Source organism: Macrotis lagotis, chromosome 2 (genome assembly GCF_037893015.1).
Source record: "Macrotis lagotis isolate mMagLag1 chromosome 2, bilby.v1.9.chrom.fasta, whole genome shotgun sequence".
Classification (NCBI taxonomy): Eukaryota; Metazoa; Chordata; class Mammalia; order Peramelemorphia; family Peramelidae; genus Macrotis; species Macrotis lagotis.
In genome coordinates, this window is record NC_133659.1 from 208,384,729 (window position 1) to 208,399,687 (window position 14,959).

At 40.3% G+C, this 14,959-nt stretch overlaps 1 protein-coding gene across 3 annotated transcripts in view; it reads left to right on the plus strand.

The window, feature by feature from the left end:
- The window catches only part of SLC39A11 (solute carrier family 39 member 11), a 512,505-nt gene that overhangs the window by 399,958 nt on the left and 97,588 nt on the right, over window positions 1-14,959 (plus strand). For all 3 annotated transcript variants that reach the window (XM_074224669.1, XM_074224671.1, XM_074224670.1), the window contains one exon: window positions 65-134. In XM_074224669.1, the coding sequence (XP_074080770.1) occupies window positions 65-134 (70 nt within the window). The remainder of the gene's footprint in view (window positions 1-64; window positions 135-14,959) is intronic.

The window sequence follows — 14,959 nt, forward strand, 5'->3', positions numbered from 1 at the left end:
TAGCATCATGACTAATGGGCATTGACTCCTAACCATAATGGCATTCACTTTGTATCTCTTTTAGAGGGCCTTGCTGTTGGAGTTGGATTTGGGGCTGTTGGAAAGACTGCATCTGCCACCTTTGAAAGTGCCAGGTAAGTCAGTTCTCAGAACAGTGCATACTACTCCTTGGAGAGACATACAGAAACATTAATTAATGGATTGAATAATTATCTATGTTTGTTAACTTTCTAGGCCTAGATGAGCTATTTGCAAGCTTTTCTTCCATTGCCTTCCATTTGAGGGCAACAGAGAAGGAGCACTAAAATATCATCCCCCCATTCTCATTTTAACCATTGTCTTCTGAGTGAAGGGACAGGCAGACCAGTAAGAAAGACTTCATGGTCTTGAATATCTGTATTTCCTTCTGCTGAGGAGTATTCTCACTTGAGTCCAGGATTTCTGAGCTGCATTCAGGAAAGCTGATCAGATTTCTATAAGTCCTGTATCAATATAGTGGGCCTCCAAGATAGGGGACTCTCAGGTCACCTAAAGATGAACAAACTGTCCTGTATCAGAGACAGAACAGGTCCAGGCTTTCATTTTGATCAGCAGTGGGATGTGACTGCTATATTTCTAGCCTGGGTGAATTGGGGACACCCAGTTTTAAAAGAATAAATAAATAAAAGACTTCATCTGCATCCCACACAACATTGTAAGGAGGTTAACACTACCACCATAACCTCTGTTTTACAGTTGAAGTAAAGAAAACTAAGAAATTGAATGAGACATTAGGTGACTTGCCCATGGTCCCATAGATCTAAGTGTTAGAGGCAGAGAAAAAAATCACAGCAGAGGATTGGACATTGTCTTGACAAGGGCAAGGGATGGTGGATCTTTCTTAGTTTTCTATGGGATTTATCACACCCTAGTTGTACTGGGATTCATGTTTAATCTGCATTCAAGGCCCTGCCTTCAGAAAAAATAGAGTGAAGCTTGAGAATTATCTAGAGTGAGTTGAATATAGTTACTATGGCCCTACCCTTGGGAGGCTTATGTACCAGTTGGGGAAACAAAGCCTACATTCATGAAAAAGACTTGTGAGTGTACTCCCATAAAGCATTTGGTCAAAGGGAGTGCAAGGGACCCTCAAACAGCAAAGGCTCCAGTCCCTCTAGCAGAATGGGACTTACTGCAGAGTACTGACCAGGCCTTGTCACACACCCTTGCTCAAATGCATGTTGAAATGAATCCGATTGGAGGTAGCTAGGTGGCACAGTGAATAGAGCACAGACCTGGAGTTAGGAGGACCTGAGTTCAAATCCTGTATCAGACACTTAATAATTACCTAGTTGTGTAGCCTTGGGCAAATCACTTAGTCTCATTGCCTTCCAAAGCACCCCCCCCAAAAAAAAGAAATGAATTTTATCAGAAGCAAAATTTTGATATCAATCAGACATAGATGCCTTGACCTCCCAACATAGTTTCTTTTGGTATTACAGCATCTATTCCAGAGAACGGGAAGCATTGTCCAACTGCATTATATAAATAGAGGCCAGGACTGGGAATCAGAATTTGAGACTGGTCCTAGTTCTACCTCTAACTGGCCTTAGGCAAGTGATGACTTTCTTTCTTTTGAAACATAGAAACTTCTACAGATAAATTACTAAGATGTGGAGGGACAGAAACCTTCAATGATGCTGAAATACTCATGCTAACACAAGTGATGATCTTTTGAGATTTTGAGAAAGGGAAGCAGCATGGCAGTTACCTGAGAATCATCTTTAGATATTTTGATTTCTCTTCCTTCTCATCTTCTTCTTAGGATCTTGTTTTCCTCATCTGCAAAATAGAGGGGACTCAGGGTGGGGCCAGATTTAGATCTAGGCTCTGTAATCTCTTTGGCAATCTTATGAAGCCTCTGGACTCCTATTTAGATTCTTGTTTTTAAATGCATAAAATAAATACAGGATTACAAAGGAGACCAATTCTGTTGAAATGCAGTTATCAAAATATTTTTTAAAAACAAGTCCCACAAAGGCAACTAGGTGACACAGTAGATAGAAAACAAACCCTGAAGTCATGAGGACCTGAGTTCAAATTTGACTTTAGATACTTACTAGTTGTTTGACCTTAGGCAAGTCACTTGACCCATTTGTATCCCCCCCCCCCCCCAAATTAATTCACAGACCCCAGGATAGGAATCCAGGGGCTAAAATATCTTCAAGCCCTGCTCCCAACTCTGACTTTCTTTGGCCCTGAACAAAAATTAGATCAAAATTTGTCAGCACATCATTGTGGCCTCATAGAACACCTCACTTAGGTATGAGGAGACTTCTGCCTCATTATTTGATGCTCAGTTACCTTTACCTATTTTAAGTCCACCCACATTTGTTCTTGTCCAGGAGCTGAGTCAGAAAACATTCTGCTGCCAGACTATCAAAGTGGTTTTAGTGATTGAGCAGTCAGAGAATCTCTGAACCTGTTGGGTAAAGGCATACTGTCCCTATGCTCTCTGCCTCCCCCTCCTTCCTTTAATCCCCAATGTACTGAGTACGCTTGGGTACAGTGAGTACAGTGCTTTGCTCAAAGTGGGTGCTGAATAAAATTATCTGCCAAGATGATTTCTCCTAAATAACATTGCAGGCACCTACTTTCCTCTAAGCTCATTCTTTGTTGGCCATCCTTCCAACAGAAATCTGTTGAGGGTCTGGCACATTGTACTAGACAGGACTAGGGGGTGCTGGCATGTCCCAAGGGAATTCAAGAAGGCAAATGCCCACTTTTCATAAATTTTATTTACTTATACCGTATGTTTGGAGGCAATCATGATGTAGTGGACAGTCAGGAAGATCTGTATTCAAATCTTCTCTTCCTCTCTCCCTCCCCCCATCCCCATTTACTAATTGTGTGGCTCTGGACAAGTCACTTAATGCCTGTGAACCTCAAGACTGATAAGCCAAGTAATTAAAGGACTTGTCAAGCTATGCTGGTAGGGTGACTTCCCCCAAGTTGTAAAGTCACAAATACTTTGGATGTAAGTATTGCTATACTAAAACCTTTCTCTAAGTGTGATCATCTGACCCCGGGGGTCCCTGAGACCCTTTAAGGGAATCTATGAAATCAAAACTATTTTCATAATAATACTAAGATATTATTTCTATAAAAAGCTCTTTGGGGTCTTCAGTCATTTTTTTAAGAATTTTATAATGGGATCAAGAGATTAAAAAGATCAAGAAGCTCTGAAATGTAGCCCCCCTTACATCCCTGACTATATCTCATACTCAGTATTTCTGAGTTCAAAGCATGTTTCTTCATGTTTCTGGACAATTCTGACAATTATTTAAATTCACTTTAGTTATTGTCTCCCTTTCCAAGCACAATCTCTGCCCCAAAGATACTTGAATTCTGGTGGGGGAGCTACAAAAGAAGGCAGTATAAGAGAAATGTCATTAGATTCCCATTAGCCTATGAGCTCCTTAAGAGCTGAGGTGTTAGAATGCCATTGCTTTAGATCAGTTGCCTCATAATAAAGGACTGATGGTTGTTTTTTAAAAAATTTGATTGGATGTGGTTGGATAAGGGAAAGCTAGAAAGGAAACACCAAAGATGACCCTGAGGCTTCCAACTTGGGTGACTGGAAGGTCACCATCACCAAGATGATACTACTAGTAGACCTAGGCATAGGATCTGATTTATCCGGGAAAACAGTGAGGTTGGTTTTAATCAAGTGGAATTTGACATGATGGTAGTACATACAGATGGAATATATGTGTGTGATTGAGAAAGGAAATTTTTATTATCCATGCAGAGCTGAAAATAGGAAGGAAGAGGTGTTTCCCCAGCCTACTGATTCTAGGGGGCTGATACTATATCTGCTACACATCTCCCTAAGAGCTTGGAGAAGCAAGGACTCAATTGCTCCTTCTCCTAATATGACCATGCCCTTGATCTGATTTATGCCCTCAGTCTGACTGCCTTCTGCATGTGGCAAATGAAATATGAATTGACTGAGGAAATAAAGGTTTGAACTTCTGAACATATTGATTTATTAAGAAATGCATGTCAATCCCATAACAAATCAGGACCAGGTCTCTCCTCAGCTTGCCACTGGACCCCAAATATAAGGGAATGTATTAAAAACAATTAGTCAAATAAGACCAACTAATTAAAAGAAAACAACTAATCAGAATACTGATTTCTAATTGGAAGAAAGATTGAGGCTTTCCAGATTGGGAGGGGGAGAGCAAACAGGTGCAGTTCCCTAAAATCTTAAGAACAAGACATCCCACTTCCTCAAAGAACTTTGAAACAATAGCTGACTATTATGAGACCATTTTTCAGATAAGACATAGAGATGTAAAATTGTGAGAAAACTCCTTGCATCTATCTTTGGATCTGGCTGGGTTTCTGATCAGCATAAACTTGGTCTCTGAGCAACTGGTCAAGGTGGTCCACTTTCCCAACAGGTCAGAGCTAGGTTCAAATAGTGCAACAAAGTTTTCTCACAATTGTCATAGTTGAATAAAGTTTTCTCACAAGACAGAAATTGGACTAGGCCCATAATTGAATGGAAAGGAAACTGAACTAAATCCAGAATTGAGTCACAAGATGGAGTGAATATGATTCACTCATTTCCCACAATTCCTTCATGCGCTAGCATCATGGTGTCTACCCCTCCCCACTCCCAATGTGAATCAATCAATCAACAAGGAACTACAACCATTTTCCCTAAGATGAAACTAGTTACACTTATTCTCATGGACAGGCTTGGTCTTAGTATTCTTTCAGTAAACATTTCCAAAGATTTTATGTCATCTATAAAAATGAAAGTTTGAACAGGTTTGATTTTCTGTTTGTTTAGAGGGAATTCATGAACAGAAGGCTAACTTCCAGGTGATGATTTTTGGAGCCATAGCAACTCATGTAGACCAGTTACCAAGGGACTGCAATCTGCATTAATTGCAGAAAGTCTTTTGAAGGATATTGGTTAAAGGGAAGCAACCCCTACTGAGATTTGGCAATAGAAAATTTTATTTTTCTTCCTTTTCTTCCCTTCTCCAAATTGGCTGTGTAACATCAGGACCAGAGATGAGAAATGTGCATTCATTGGGAATTAGAATTGTCTGATTCTTTGGACTTGTACATTTATAATACAGAAGTACGTAGTAGGTGTTTAATAATTCCTTGTTGACTGATTGATTCACATTTTCTGTAAGCCAAGTCCCTCCCTCTCCACCAGAACTCATCAGCCATTTCAAAAGGAATGAGAACAGAATCACATCTCCCTAGCAGGCCCCTTAGTTAACTATGTCCTTCTTGGGAGTGCTGAGCTGGTCATGTTTCATGTATCTCTGCTGCCATCTAGTGTTAGTACATAGTACTTCATCATCCTTTTGAATTCCTATTTCAGTTTCCTTTTCTTTGCATCACTCTTCCTGCCAGTGGATAAGACAAACAAAATCTCTTGACTTCTCTGTTGAGAAAGCATATATCATTTATTTTAGGGAATTATTTCAGAAGCATATCCAAAACTCCTTGACCTGTGAAATTTTTTGGCCTGTAAGACATATTCCAAGAGGAACATATTTTGTTCTTTTTTATAGTTATCTCCATTAGAATTTTTTTTGGCTTTTCCATGAAAGGATCTTTGAATCAAGCCATAGTGTGCTTAGGGAACTGGAAATTAAAGGAGGTTTTAGTTCAGAAAGAAAACAGGAGCACAGATGGTTAACATGGCCTTCCATAGAAGGCAGCTGTGTATGTAGTCAGCCCCATATGAATGAAAGGGTATAGAAATCCAGATAATTGACAACTGTGACTCATCTAGAGCAATTTATGTTTGGCTTTGGAATGGACACAATTAAGAATTGTGCAGTATGTAGTAGAAAGTGCAAATTAGAAGACCTGGGTTTTCTACTATTATATCAAGTAACTGCTACAAGGCTCACAAGGACTCACTAGGGGGTCCAGGCAGGTGGTCTAATCAAGTTCAGTCCTGGGGAGAAAGGGACTAGCCTTTCTTTTCTTATATTCTTAGCCTCACCCCCTACTCAGCATCCTTTTAGCATAGGTTTAGGTTCACATCTAGAGTTTCTCAAAAAGAGGGAAAGAGAAGGTACTCAGTGTACAATATTGATAAGATATGGGACAGATATTTATTTCCTATCAACAAAAGAAATACCCAAACACCCAAACTCTCACAAATATGAATTGACAATAAGAATTAAGAAAGGATTTCAGTAACTTAACTTATAAATGGAATGATACTCTCTTAGGAGGCTTAAACTTCTATAAATGGAATGATACTCTCTTTGGAGGCTTAAACTTCTTCAGAACATAAAACAGTTTGTAAGATTGATAATTAGGAGGGCAATGGATAGTCAGGAAGACCTGAGACAATAGCTGTGTGACCTTGGACAAGTCACTTAACCCCATTGTTTTGCAAAAACAAAAAAAAAGATTGATAAGTAGGCCTTTTACATTTCACTTAAGCTCTGCATTTTCTAAACAACTACTAATATACATTTTCTGACCAGTTTGGGGTCAATACTCTTGTTGGTGGCCATATTCTGCAATGCAGAAGATAAACCCACTCTATTTATTGTACTTAGGTCCTCTAGACCTCTTTTTTTTTAGGTTTTTTTTTTGTAAGGCAAACGGGATTAAGTGGCTTGCCCAAGGCCACACAGCTAGGTAATTATTAAGTGTCTGAGACCAGATTTGAACCCAGGTACTCCTGACTCCAAGGCCAGTGCTTTATCCACTACGCCACCTAGCTAGACCTCTTAAACTCAACAGATTCTCCTCAAAGCTGGACATGTGCATCTCAGGAGACCTACTTCAGAAAAGGAAACACAAAGTGTGAGCCAGGTGTCACCTCATTGAGTCCTGCCCCATTGAGGAGCTGTAACGGGGGTGAAAGAACATACCCATCCCCCCTACCCTTCTCACAAGGAGAGTGGGAGAATCAAAGCAAAAAGACTGAGTGGGAACTGTCTCTCCATGCAAAAGATCTTCTGAGTCATCAGCTCCTTCAGGCTAACAGCCAGCAAGGGGTTTGCTTTGTCATTTCAAAGTGCCCACATCCTGGGGTAGCTAGGTGGCGTAGTGGATAAAGCTCCGGCCTTGGAGTCAGGAGTACCTGGGTTCAAATGTGGTCTCAGACACTTAATAATTACCTAGCTGTGTGGCCTTGGGCAAGCCACTTAACCCCATTTGCCTTGCAAAAACCTAAAAAAAAAAAACCAAAACGAAAAAAACAAAGTGCCCACACCTTCAGCACTGAGCCATCAGCTGAGGGAAGCTGCCAGGGGATTGTCCTCTCCAACATAGCCAAATGTTGACTAACCATGACCCAAAGTCCCCAGATGTTTCCAGGAGAGGTTCAGGTCTGCCTTCTTTGGAATGGTCCCACTACAAAGCAATTCACTTTTTATTTGGAAAGGATTCTGGCAAGGCAATGGGGTTAAGTGACTTGCCCAAGGTCACACATCTAGGCAATTATTGAGTGTCAGAGGCCAGATTTGACCTCAGGTCCTCCTGATTTTAGGACCAGTGCTCAGTTTACTCTTTTGTTTAACTAACAACTGTGTGTTTGTTTCTTTTTGTTGTAGTTGTTGTTGTTGTTTTGCAGGTAGGGGTGAGATAAGATGGGGGGAGAAGGCCAGAACCATGATTTCATTAAGAATAGAAATAATGAGGAAGAATTTAGCAGTGCAGATTCTCACTCAGGATGACTTGGAGCACAAAGAGGTTAAGCCACTCATTTTCACCATGCCCTTTGGTTAAGCCAGTTTTGTCCTGGAATTCCAGGTTTTGTAGTCATGCCATGGGGAGAATAGTGATACTAAAAAAAAATGGATATTTGTAGCACTAAACTCTCTGGGATCATTGAAAATACCATACAATTTCCCAGTGAAATCATTAATCCTTGAAGTATTGAGATAAATCTATAACAGAGAAATAACTGTGTGTTTGTTAACCTGTTTATATGAGTCAGCAATCAAGAAATTAGTAAATCCCATTCAATTTCACTTTATTGAATTCTAAAGTCAGCTTATAGTCTATCTGTGACCAAGATGAATTGATTGATTCAGGGAAAGTTATTCATCTAATTTCAAGTCATAGTCATAGTCATAGAATTTAAAGTTGGAAGGGATCTTAAAAACCAATCCAGTCTAAACCTCTCATTTACAGATAAAGAAACTGAGTCAGGGCAGCTAGGTAGAACAATGCATAGAGCACCAGCCCTGGAATCAGGAGGGCCTGAGCTCAAATCTGGCCTCAGACACTTAATAATTACCTAACCTATGTGACCTCGGGCAAGTCACTTAATCTCATTGCCTTAAATAAATAAAATTTTAGAAAAAGAAACTAAGTCTTAGAGGTGAATAGTGGTTAGAGCCTAGAATCAGGAAGACCTGAGTTCAGATACTGCTTCATTCACTTTCTAGCTCTGGGCAAGTCATTTAATTTCTCTAGCCTCTGTTTTCTCATATGAAAAATGAGGATAAGAATATAATCTTGGGGGCGGAGCCAAGATGAGAGTCTTAGGCGCTCTCTGATAAAACTCATAAGCTAAGGACTCTAACTAAACTTTCCAGGGACAGAACCCATAGAGGGACCCAATGAGGCAGTTCTCCTACTTAAGGTAACCTGGAAAAGAGCAGAAAGGCTCAGCTTCCTGGGGTTGGAGGGGTTGCCCGCCAGAGGGGTGGCCCACCAGAGTGAAAGAACCTTAGCCTCCCAGAGGCAGCCCTAGAGCGCTGGGAGCCGTGGCTCACAGCAGCGGGGGAGTCTCCTGAGCTGCACCCCGGGGAGCACCAGGCACAAAGTGGGGGAACAGGACCTCTGACAGAGTGAGTACTTGGAGCCCAGCCTTCAGGGCACACAGCAAGCAACATGGTCTTTCTGCAGCTCTGATCCGGGAACAGAAGCAGGTGGAGCTGGTAAGCAGGAGCCCCCAGGGCATGAGCTCATTGAGCTGAGGGAGGGGAGTGAAGAGAGAGAGACTGCAGAGCTTTATCCTCAGCCCCAAGAACAGGACTCTGGGGCTCTGACCACAGTCAGATCCTGATTGCAGTCTAGGCCCCCCCCCACCCCAGGAAGAGCAGCAGGGCACCCCCACCCAACTCAGCCCCGTGGCAGAGGGGGACGCATATGGTCATTCACAGACCAGGAGGGAGGACAGAGCCTCACACACTGAGACCCTTGTGGGAGTGTCCCAAAAGATCAGGAAGCACCCCAAAACAGGCTCAGGCTGGGAAAATGAGCAAGCAGAGAAACAAGAGGAACACCATTGAGAAATATTTTGCAAATGAGCCCAAGAAGGATCAAAACACTCAGTCTGAAGATGAGGAAGCACAAGCTCCTGCATCTAAAGACTCCAAGAAAAACAGAAATTGGGCTCAGGCTATGAGAGATTAAAAAAGACTTTGAAAATCAAATGAGGGAGTTAGAATAAAAACTGGGAAAAGAAATGAGAGAGATGCAGGAAAAACCATGAAAATGAAGTCAGCAGCCTAGTCAAGGAAATAAAAAAAAAATGCTGAAGAAAATACCATGCTAAAAACCAGCTTAGGTCAAATGGATAAAACAGTTCAAAAAGTTATGGAGGAGAAGAATGCTTTAAAAAGCAGAATTGGCCAGATGGAAAAAGAGATAAGAAAACTCTGAGGAGAACAAATCCTTCAGACAAAGAATAGAATTCAGGGAGATTGATGAATTTGCCAGAAATCAGGAATCAATACTTCAAAACCAAAAAAAATGAAAAATTAGAAGAAAATGTGAAATATCTCATTGAAAAAACAACTGATATGGAAAACAGACTTAGGAAAGATAATTTAAAAATTATTGGAATACCTGAAAGTCATGATCAGGAAAAGAGCCTTGACATCATTTTTAAAGAATTACTACAGGAAAATTGCCCTGATATCCTAGAAGCAGAGGGCAAAATATAAATGGAGAGAATGCACCGATCCCCCCGAGAAAGAGATCCCAAAAAATCAACCCCTAGGAATATCATAGCCAAGTTCCAGAACTCCCAAGTCAAGGAGAAAATATTACAAGCAGCCAGAAGGACACAATTCAAATACCGTGGAGCTGCAGTCAGGATCACACAGGACTTAGCAGCAACTACATTGGAAGCTCATAGGGCTTGGAATATAATATACCGGAAGGCAAAAGAGCTTGGAATGCAACCGAGAATCAACAACCCAGCAAGGCTGAATGTCCTCTTCCAGGGAAAAAGATGGACTTTCAATGAACCAGGGGAATTTCAAATATTCCTTTTGGAATGGCCAGAGCTGAACAGAAGGTTTGATCTTCAGATACAGGACTTGGGTGAAGCATAGAGATTGGAGAAGGGGAAAATATGAGGGACTTAATGATGATGAACTGCATGTATTCCTGTATAGAAAAATGACACTGATAATACTCATATGAACCTTCTCAGCTAATAGAGCAGGTAGAAGGAGCTTTTATAGTTGAAACACAGGAGAAAGCTGAATTTGAAGATAAAATATGGTGTAAAAATGGAGTTAATAGAAAAAAGGGAAATGTAATGGGAGAAAGAAAAAGGAGAGGGGGAATAGGCCAAGATATTTCATTATAATAAGACTTTTCTTTATTATAATGAGCTATTGCAATGATATGGAAGGGGGGAAGGCAAGGGGGAATGAGGGAAACTTCGCTCTCATCAGAGGTGGCTAGGAGAGGAAACAGCATATATACTCAGTGGGGTATAGGCATTCACAGTAAGGAGAGGGGGCGACAGGGGGAAGGGGGTGATGTGAGTGATGGAAGAGAGGATGGACCATGTGGGGAGAGTGTTCAGATATAACACATTTTCTTTTTTACTTATTGCAAGGGGCTGGGATTGGATGGCCTGTCTAGGACCACAGGGCCAGGTGGATTCTGGGTCTAAGGGGTGGTATGGGGACTCGGGGCTTTTTGGCCCCAGGGCCAGGGATCTGTCTCCTGCTCCACTCAGTGACCCTACAGCAGAGTCAGAGTGAAAGGAGAGAGAAAATATAGTACATGGTAGTGGAGAAATACCAAAGGAGGGAGTTATGATCAGCAATGGCAATGTTGGAAAAATATGGAAGTAACTTTTGCCATGGACTAATCATAAAGAATGTGATCCACGCACAACAGAGTTATTGGTGTTAGAACAAAGACTGAAGCACGTTTTTTAATATTATTATTATTCTTTTGGGGGAGTACAGGGCAAATGGGACTGGGTGGCCTGCCTGGGGCTGCATAGCAGGGTGATTCTTGGGTGTCTGAGACCGGATTGGGACCCGGGTGCTCTTGGCTCAAGGGCCAATGCTCTGTCCACCACCCAGCCATCCCTACTATTATTACTATTTTATTTTATTTTGGGTCTTTTTTTTTTCTTTTTTCTTTTTGTTTCTGCAGGGCAGTGGGGATCGGGTGGCTTGCATGTCACACGGCTGGGTGATTGTTGGGTGTATGGGGCTGGCTGCGGGCTCTGGTGCTCGTGGTTCCAGGGCTGGTGCTCCGTTCAATTGTGCCACCTGGCCATACCTACAATTATTACTATTATTTTTTTTAATTTTAATTTTTTTTTCTCTCCCCTTTACTTTATCACTGAAGCAAGTCTATATTTATGGGGGGGGAGGGGGTATCTCATTTACTCTTAAACAAGAATATTTTACTAATGTAAAAATAACATTAATTGTACAAAATGAGAATAAATATTAAATTAAAAAAAAAGAATATAATCCTCACAGGATTGTTATAAGGATCAAATAATATAATAAATATAAAGCACTTTTCATATTTTAAAATTCTATATCAATGTTCACTATTTTTTAAATTACTCAGTTATACAGATTAGCATATCCAAACAACTCACATTTATGTGGCCCCACAAGTTTTACAAGAACTTTCCTCACAACCGCCCTGTAAATAGTAAGAGTATTATCATGCCTATTTTTCAGATGAGAAATCTGAAACTCAAAGAGTTAGTTAAGCGCCTTGCACCAAGGATAGCGTGGAAACTGTACCAGGAATCCAAGTTTTTAAATCCTAAAATCCATACCCCTTCTCCCATCATCTGGACATTAGCAGTGGAAGAAAGCTTACAGAGAATGCTGTATCATTAGATATTTTTTCCTAGGTTTTAGAACTATGCCATGAAGTCATACAGCATATAACCAAGGGCTGGGTAATAGAGCCCAAGCTCTACCATGCTCAAAAAGGTTGAATGTTGTTCTAGCAATAGGCTGCACAGAATAGTGCTCAAGGATAAGACTTCCTAAATTCTAGGAGTGTCAGCACCAATTTGCCCATGAGGCAGTGAATTTTAGGGCCACAGCAAAGTGTGGCAAGATTGTAATCTGCATTTGGTGGAAGGATTTCCCACACTGTGGGAATTGATAGATCCCCAAAGCATTGAAATGTCATTATATGAGTGTTGGTGTGTGCAATATAAGCAGGTGCCTTTCCTATGAGTCAGTGACTAGGAAATTAGTATTTTATGGCTGATTATAGATTTATTTTCAACCCAATGATACATTAATATTCCTTATTAATTACTGTTCATACATCAAAAAACACTTTTTAAAAAAATGTATTGCCTTGTGTCAGACAGGCAAGATACATCTGTTGTATTGTCATTTTTAAATACTAAATGCCATTTTTAGGGGGTTTTTTTTGCAAGGCAAATGGGGTTAAGTGGCTTGCCCAAGGGCACACTAAATGCCATTTTTAAATACTAAAAACCTTTGAGGATAACATCCAATAATTCAGCAAACAACCATGTTGAAAACCACATTTTCTAGACCCATTATTATTATGATATTAAGATACTGGCCAGTTAACAGACCCCAACTTGTGTGGTTGATTTATTTGTATAAATTCTAGGTGTTATTTTGTATAAATTCTAGGTGTTATTTTGTTATCGCTGTTTCCTGTTTCTGCAATTATGACCAGTCAGTCAGTCAAAAGTTTTCTAAGTGTTTACCATGTAGGAGGCATTATCCTAAGTACTGGGGATACAAGGAAAGAAAGAAGAAAATAAGCCAGATGTTTCACCACTCCCAAGGGCAACTCAGCAAAGTCCCCCATTGTTGTCTTGGTGTTTCCCTCTTTGCCAAAGGATGACAACACAGCTGTCGTGTGTCTCCATGCCAAGGATTTCCATAGTACTGGAAGAAAAATGAATGATTGGCCAACTAAAAGTCTAGAATATGCAATGGAGACATTGTGTCATTAACGTATTGGGGCCAGTCTTGGAGTCAGGGAGATCTGCATTCGAGTCCTCTCTCACACATACTAGCTGTGAGACTGTGGACACATCAAAGCTTCTTGGCATGCCGGGCAACTCTCTAAAATTATATAGTATGGAACAATTGCCAAACTAAGTTCTTCATTTGTATAGATGAAATCATAGTTCTAAACCAAGAAAAAAAATTGTGAAGAAAGGACTTATTCTCCTCTGAAATGTAACTGGTTTTACGTGTAATGTTGGCAATCCAACTCACTGAATATGATTGGAGAGATTATTTAAAATTATAGAAATTCCACCCTGAAAGAAATTTTGGAAATCATCTAGTCCAACCTCCATATATGAATGTTGTATATATTTTATGTGTGTGGTACATAAATATGTGCCTTTGTATGTATACATATATGTATATGTGTATCTATATACTTATATAAATATATACTTCTTTAGAGCTATAAAGACTAATTAGTAGTGGAATCAGAACCTTAGATATACTGGCTTAATATAGTGTTTGCTTTATCTTTTAAAATATTTTTTCAGGGCGGCTAGGTGGCACAGTGGATAAAGCACCGGCCCTGGAGTCAGGAGTATCTGAGTTCAAATCCGGTCTCAGACACTTAATAATTACCTAGCTGTGTGGCCTTGGGCAAGCCACTTAACCCCATTGCCTTGCAAAAAAAGAAAACTGAAAAAAAATTTTTCCTTATGAATTTAACACATCACCAAACAAATATTTCAACATTCCAAGATCATTGAAAAAAGAAGAGAGCATGTGAAACTTCTATTACATGAATTTCTGTTGTGTAGTAGCACTACCTGGCTTGTCTGTGGTCTATTTTAAATTTCCTTCTACTCTCTCTCCTATGTATTAATATTTTAAGAAGGCTGTTTTCTTCCTTTTCTTATTTTTAAAAATTATTATTACTGCCCACCAATTTCCTTTTGACACGATCCCACCCCCTCCAAATAGAATCACTCTTTTACCATTTACCTAATCAAATTAAACAAATCATTCTTTGGCCATGTCCAAAATTGTCTGTCACTTCTCCCCTCAGAACTGGCCAACACATTTGCTTCATCATCGGTCTTCCAAAGTCATGACTGGCCCCTATAGGGATCCTGTTCCTAAGCCTTAGACAGTTGTTTCCTCTAGAGGATGTTAGTGACTGTATAAATTGTTCTCCTAGATCTGTTCATGTCATATTGTCCATGTAAGTCCAATACAAGTTTTCCTCAGCTTCATCTTTCTTATGGTATAGTAAAATCCCAATATATTGACATCAATCAAGTAACAAGCACTTATTAATTGCTTACTGTGCTCCTGGCAGTGTCAAAAGTAAAATAGTATCAGCCTTCAAGGAGTTGACATTCTAATGGGGGGAAGACAGCATGGTATAGTCAAGTTAAATTCAAGTCCAATGCAAAGTGGTGTTAGAGGGGAAGGCATCAACAGCTGGGAGGAACAGCAAAGGTTTCCCATAGAGAGTAACCCTGGAGACCTGAAGGGAACCAGGGATTCCAGGAGAATATTCAAGACATGGAGGACAACCAGTGCCAAGGTAAAATGGAATGTCAGATGGGAAGAATTTCTAGTTGACCAGGGTGACTGGAATATAGAGTGGACAGAAGTGACTTGCAAGTAGACCAGAAAAGTTGGAAGGGACTGTGTTGTTGAAAGCTTTAAATGTCAAAGAAAAATTTATTTGTTCCTGGAGGCAACAGAAA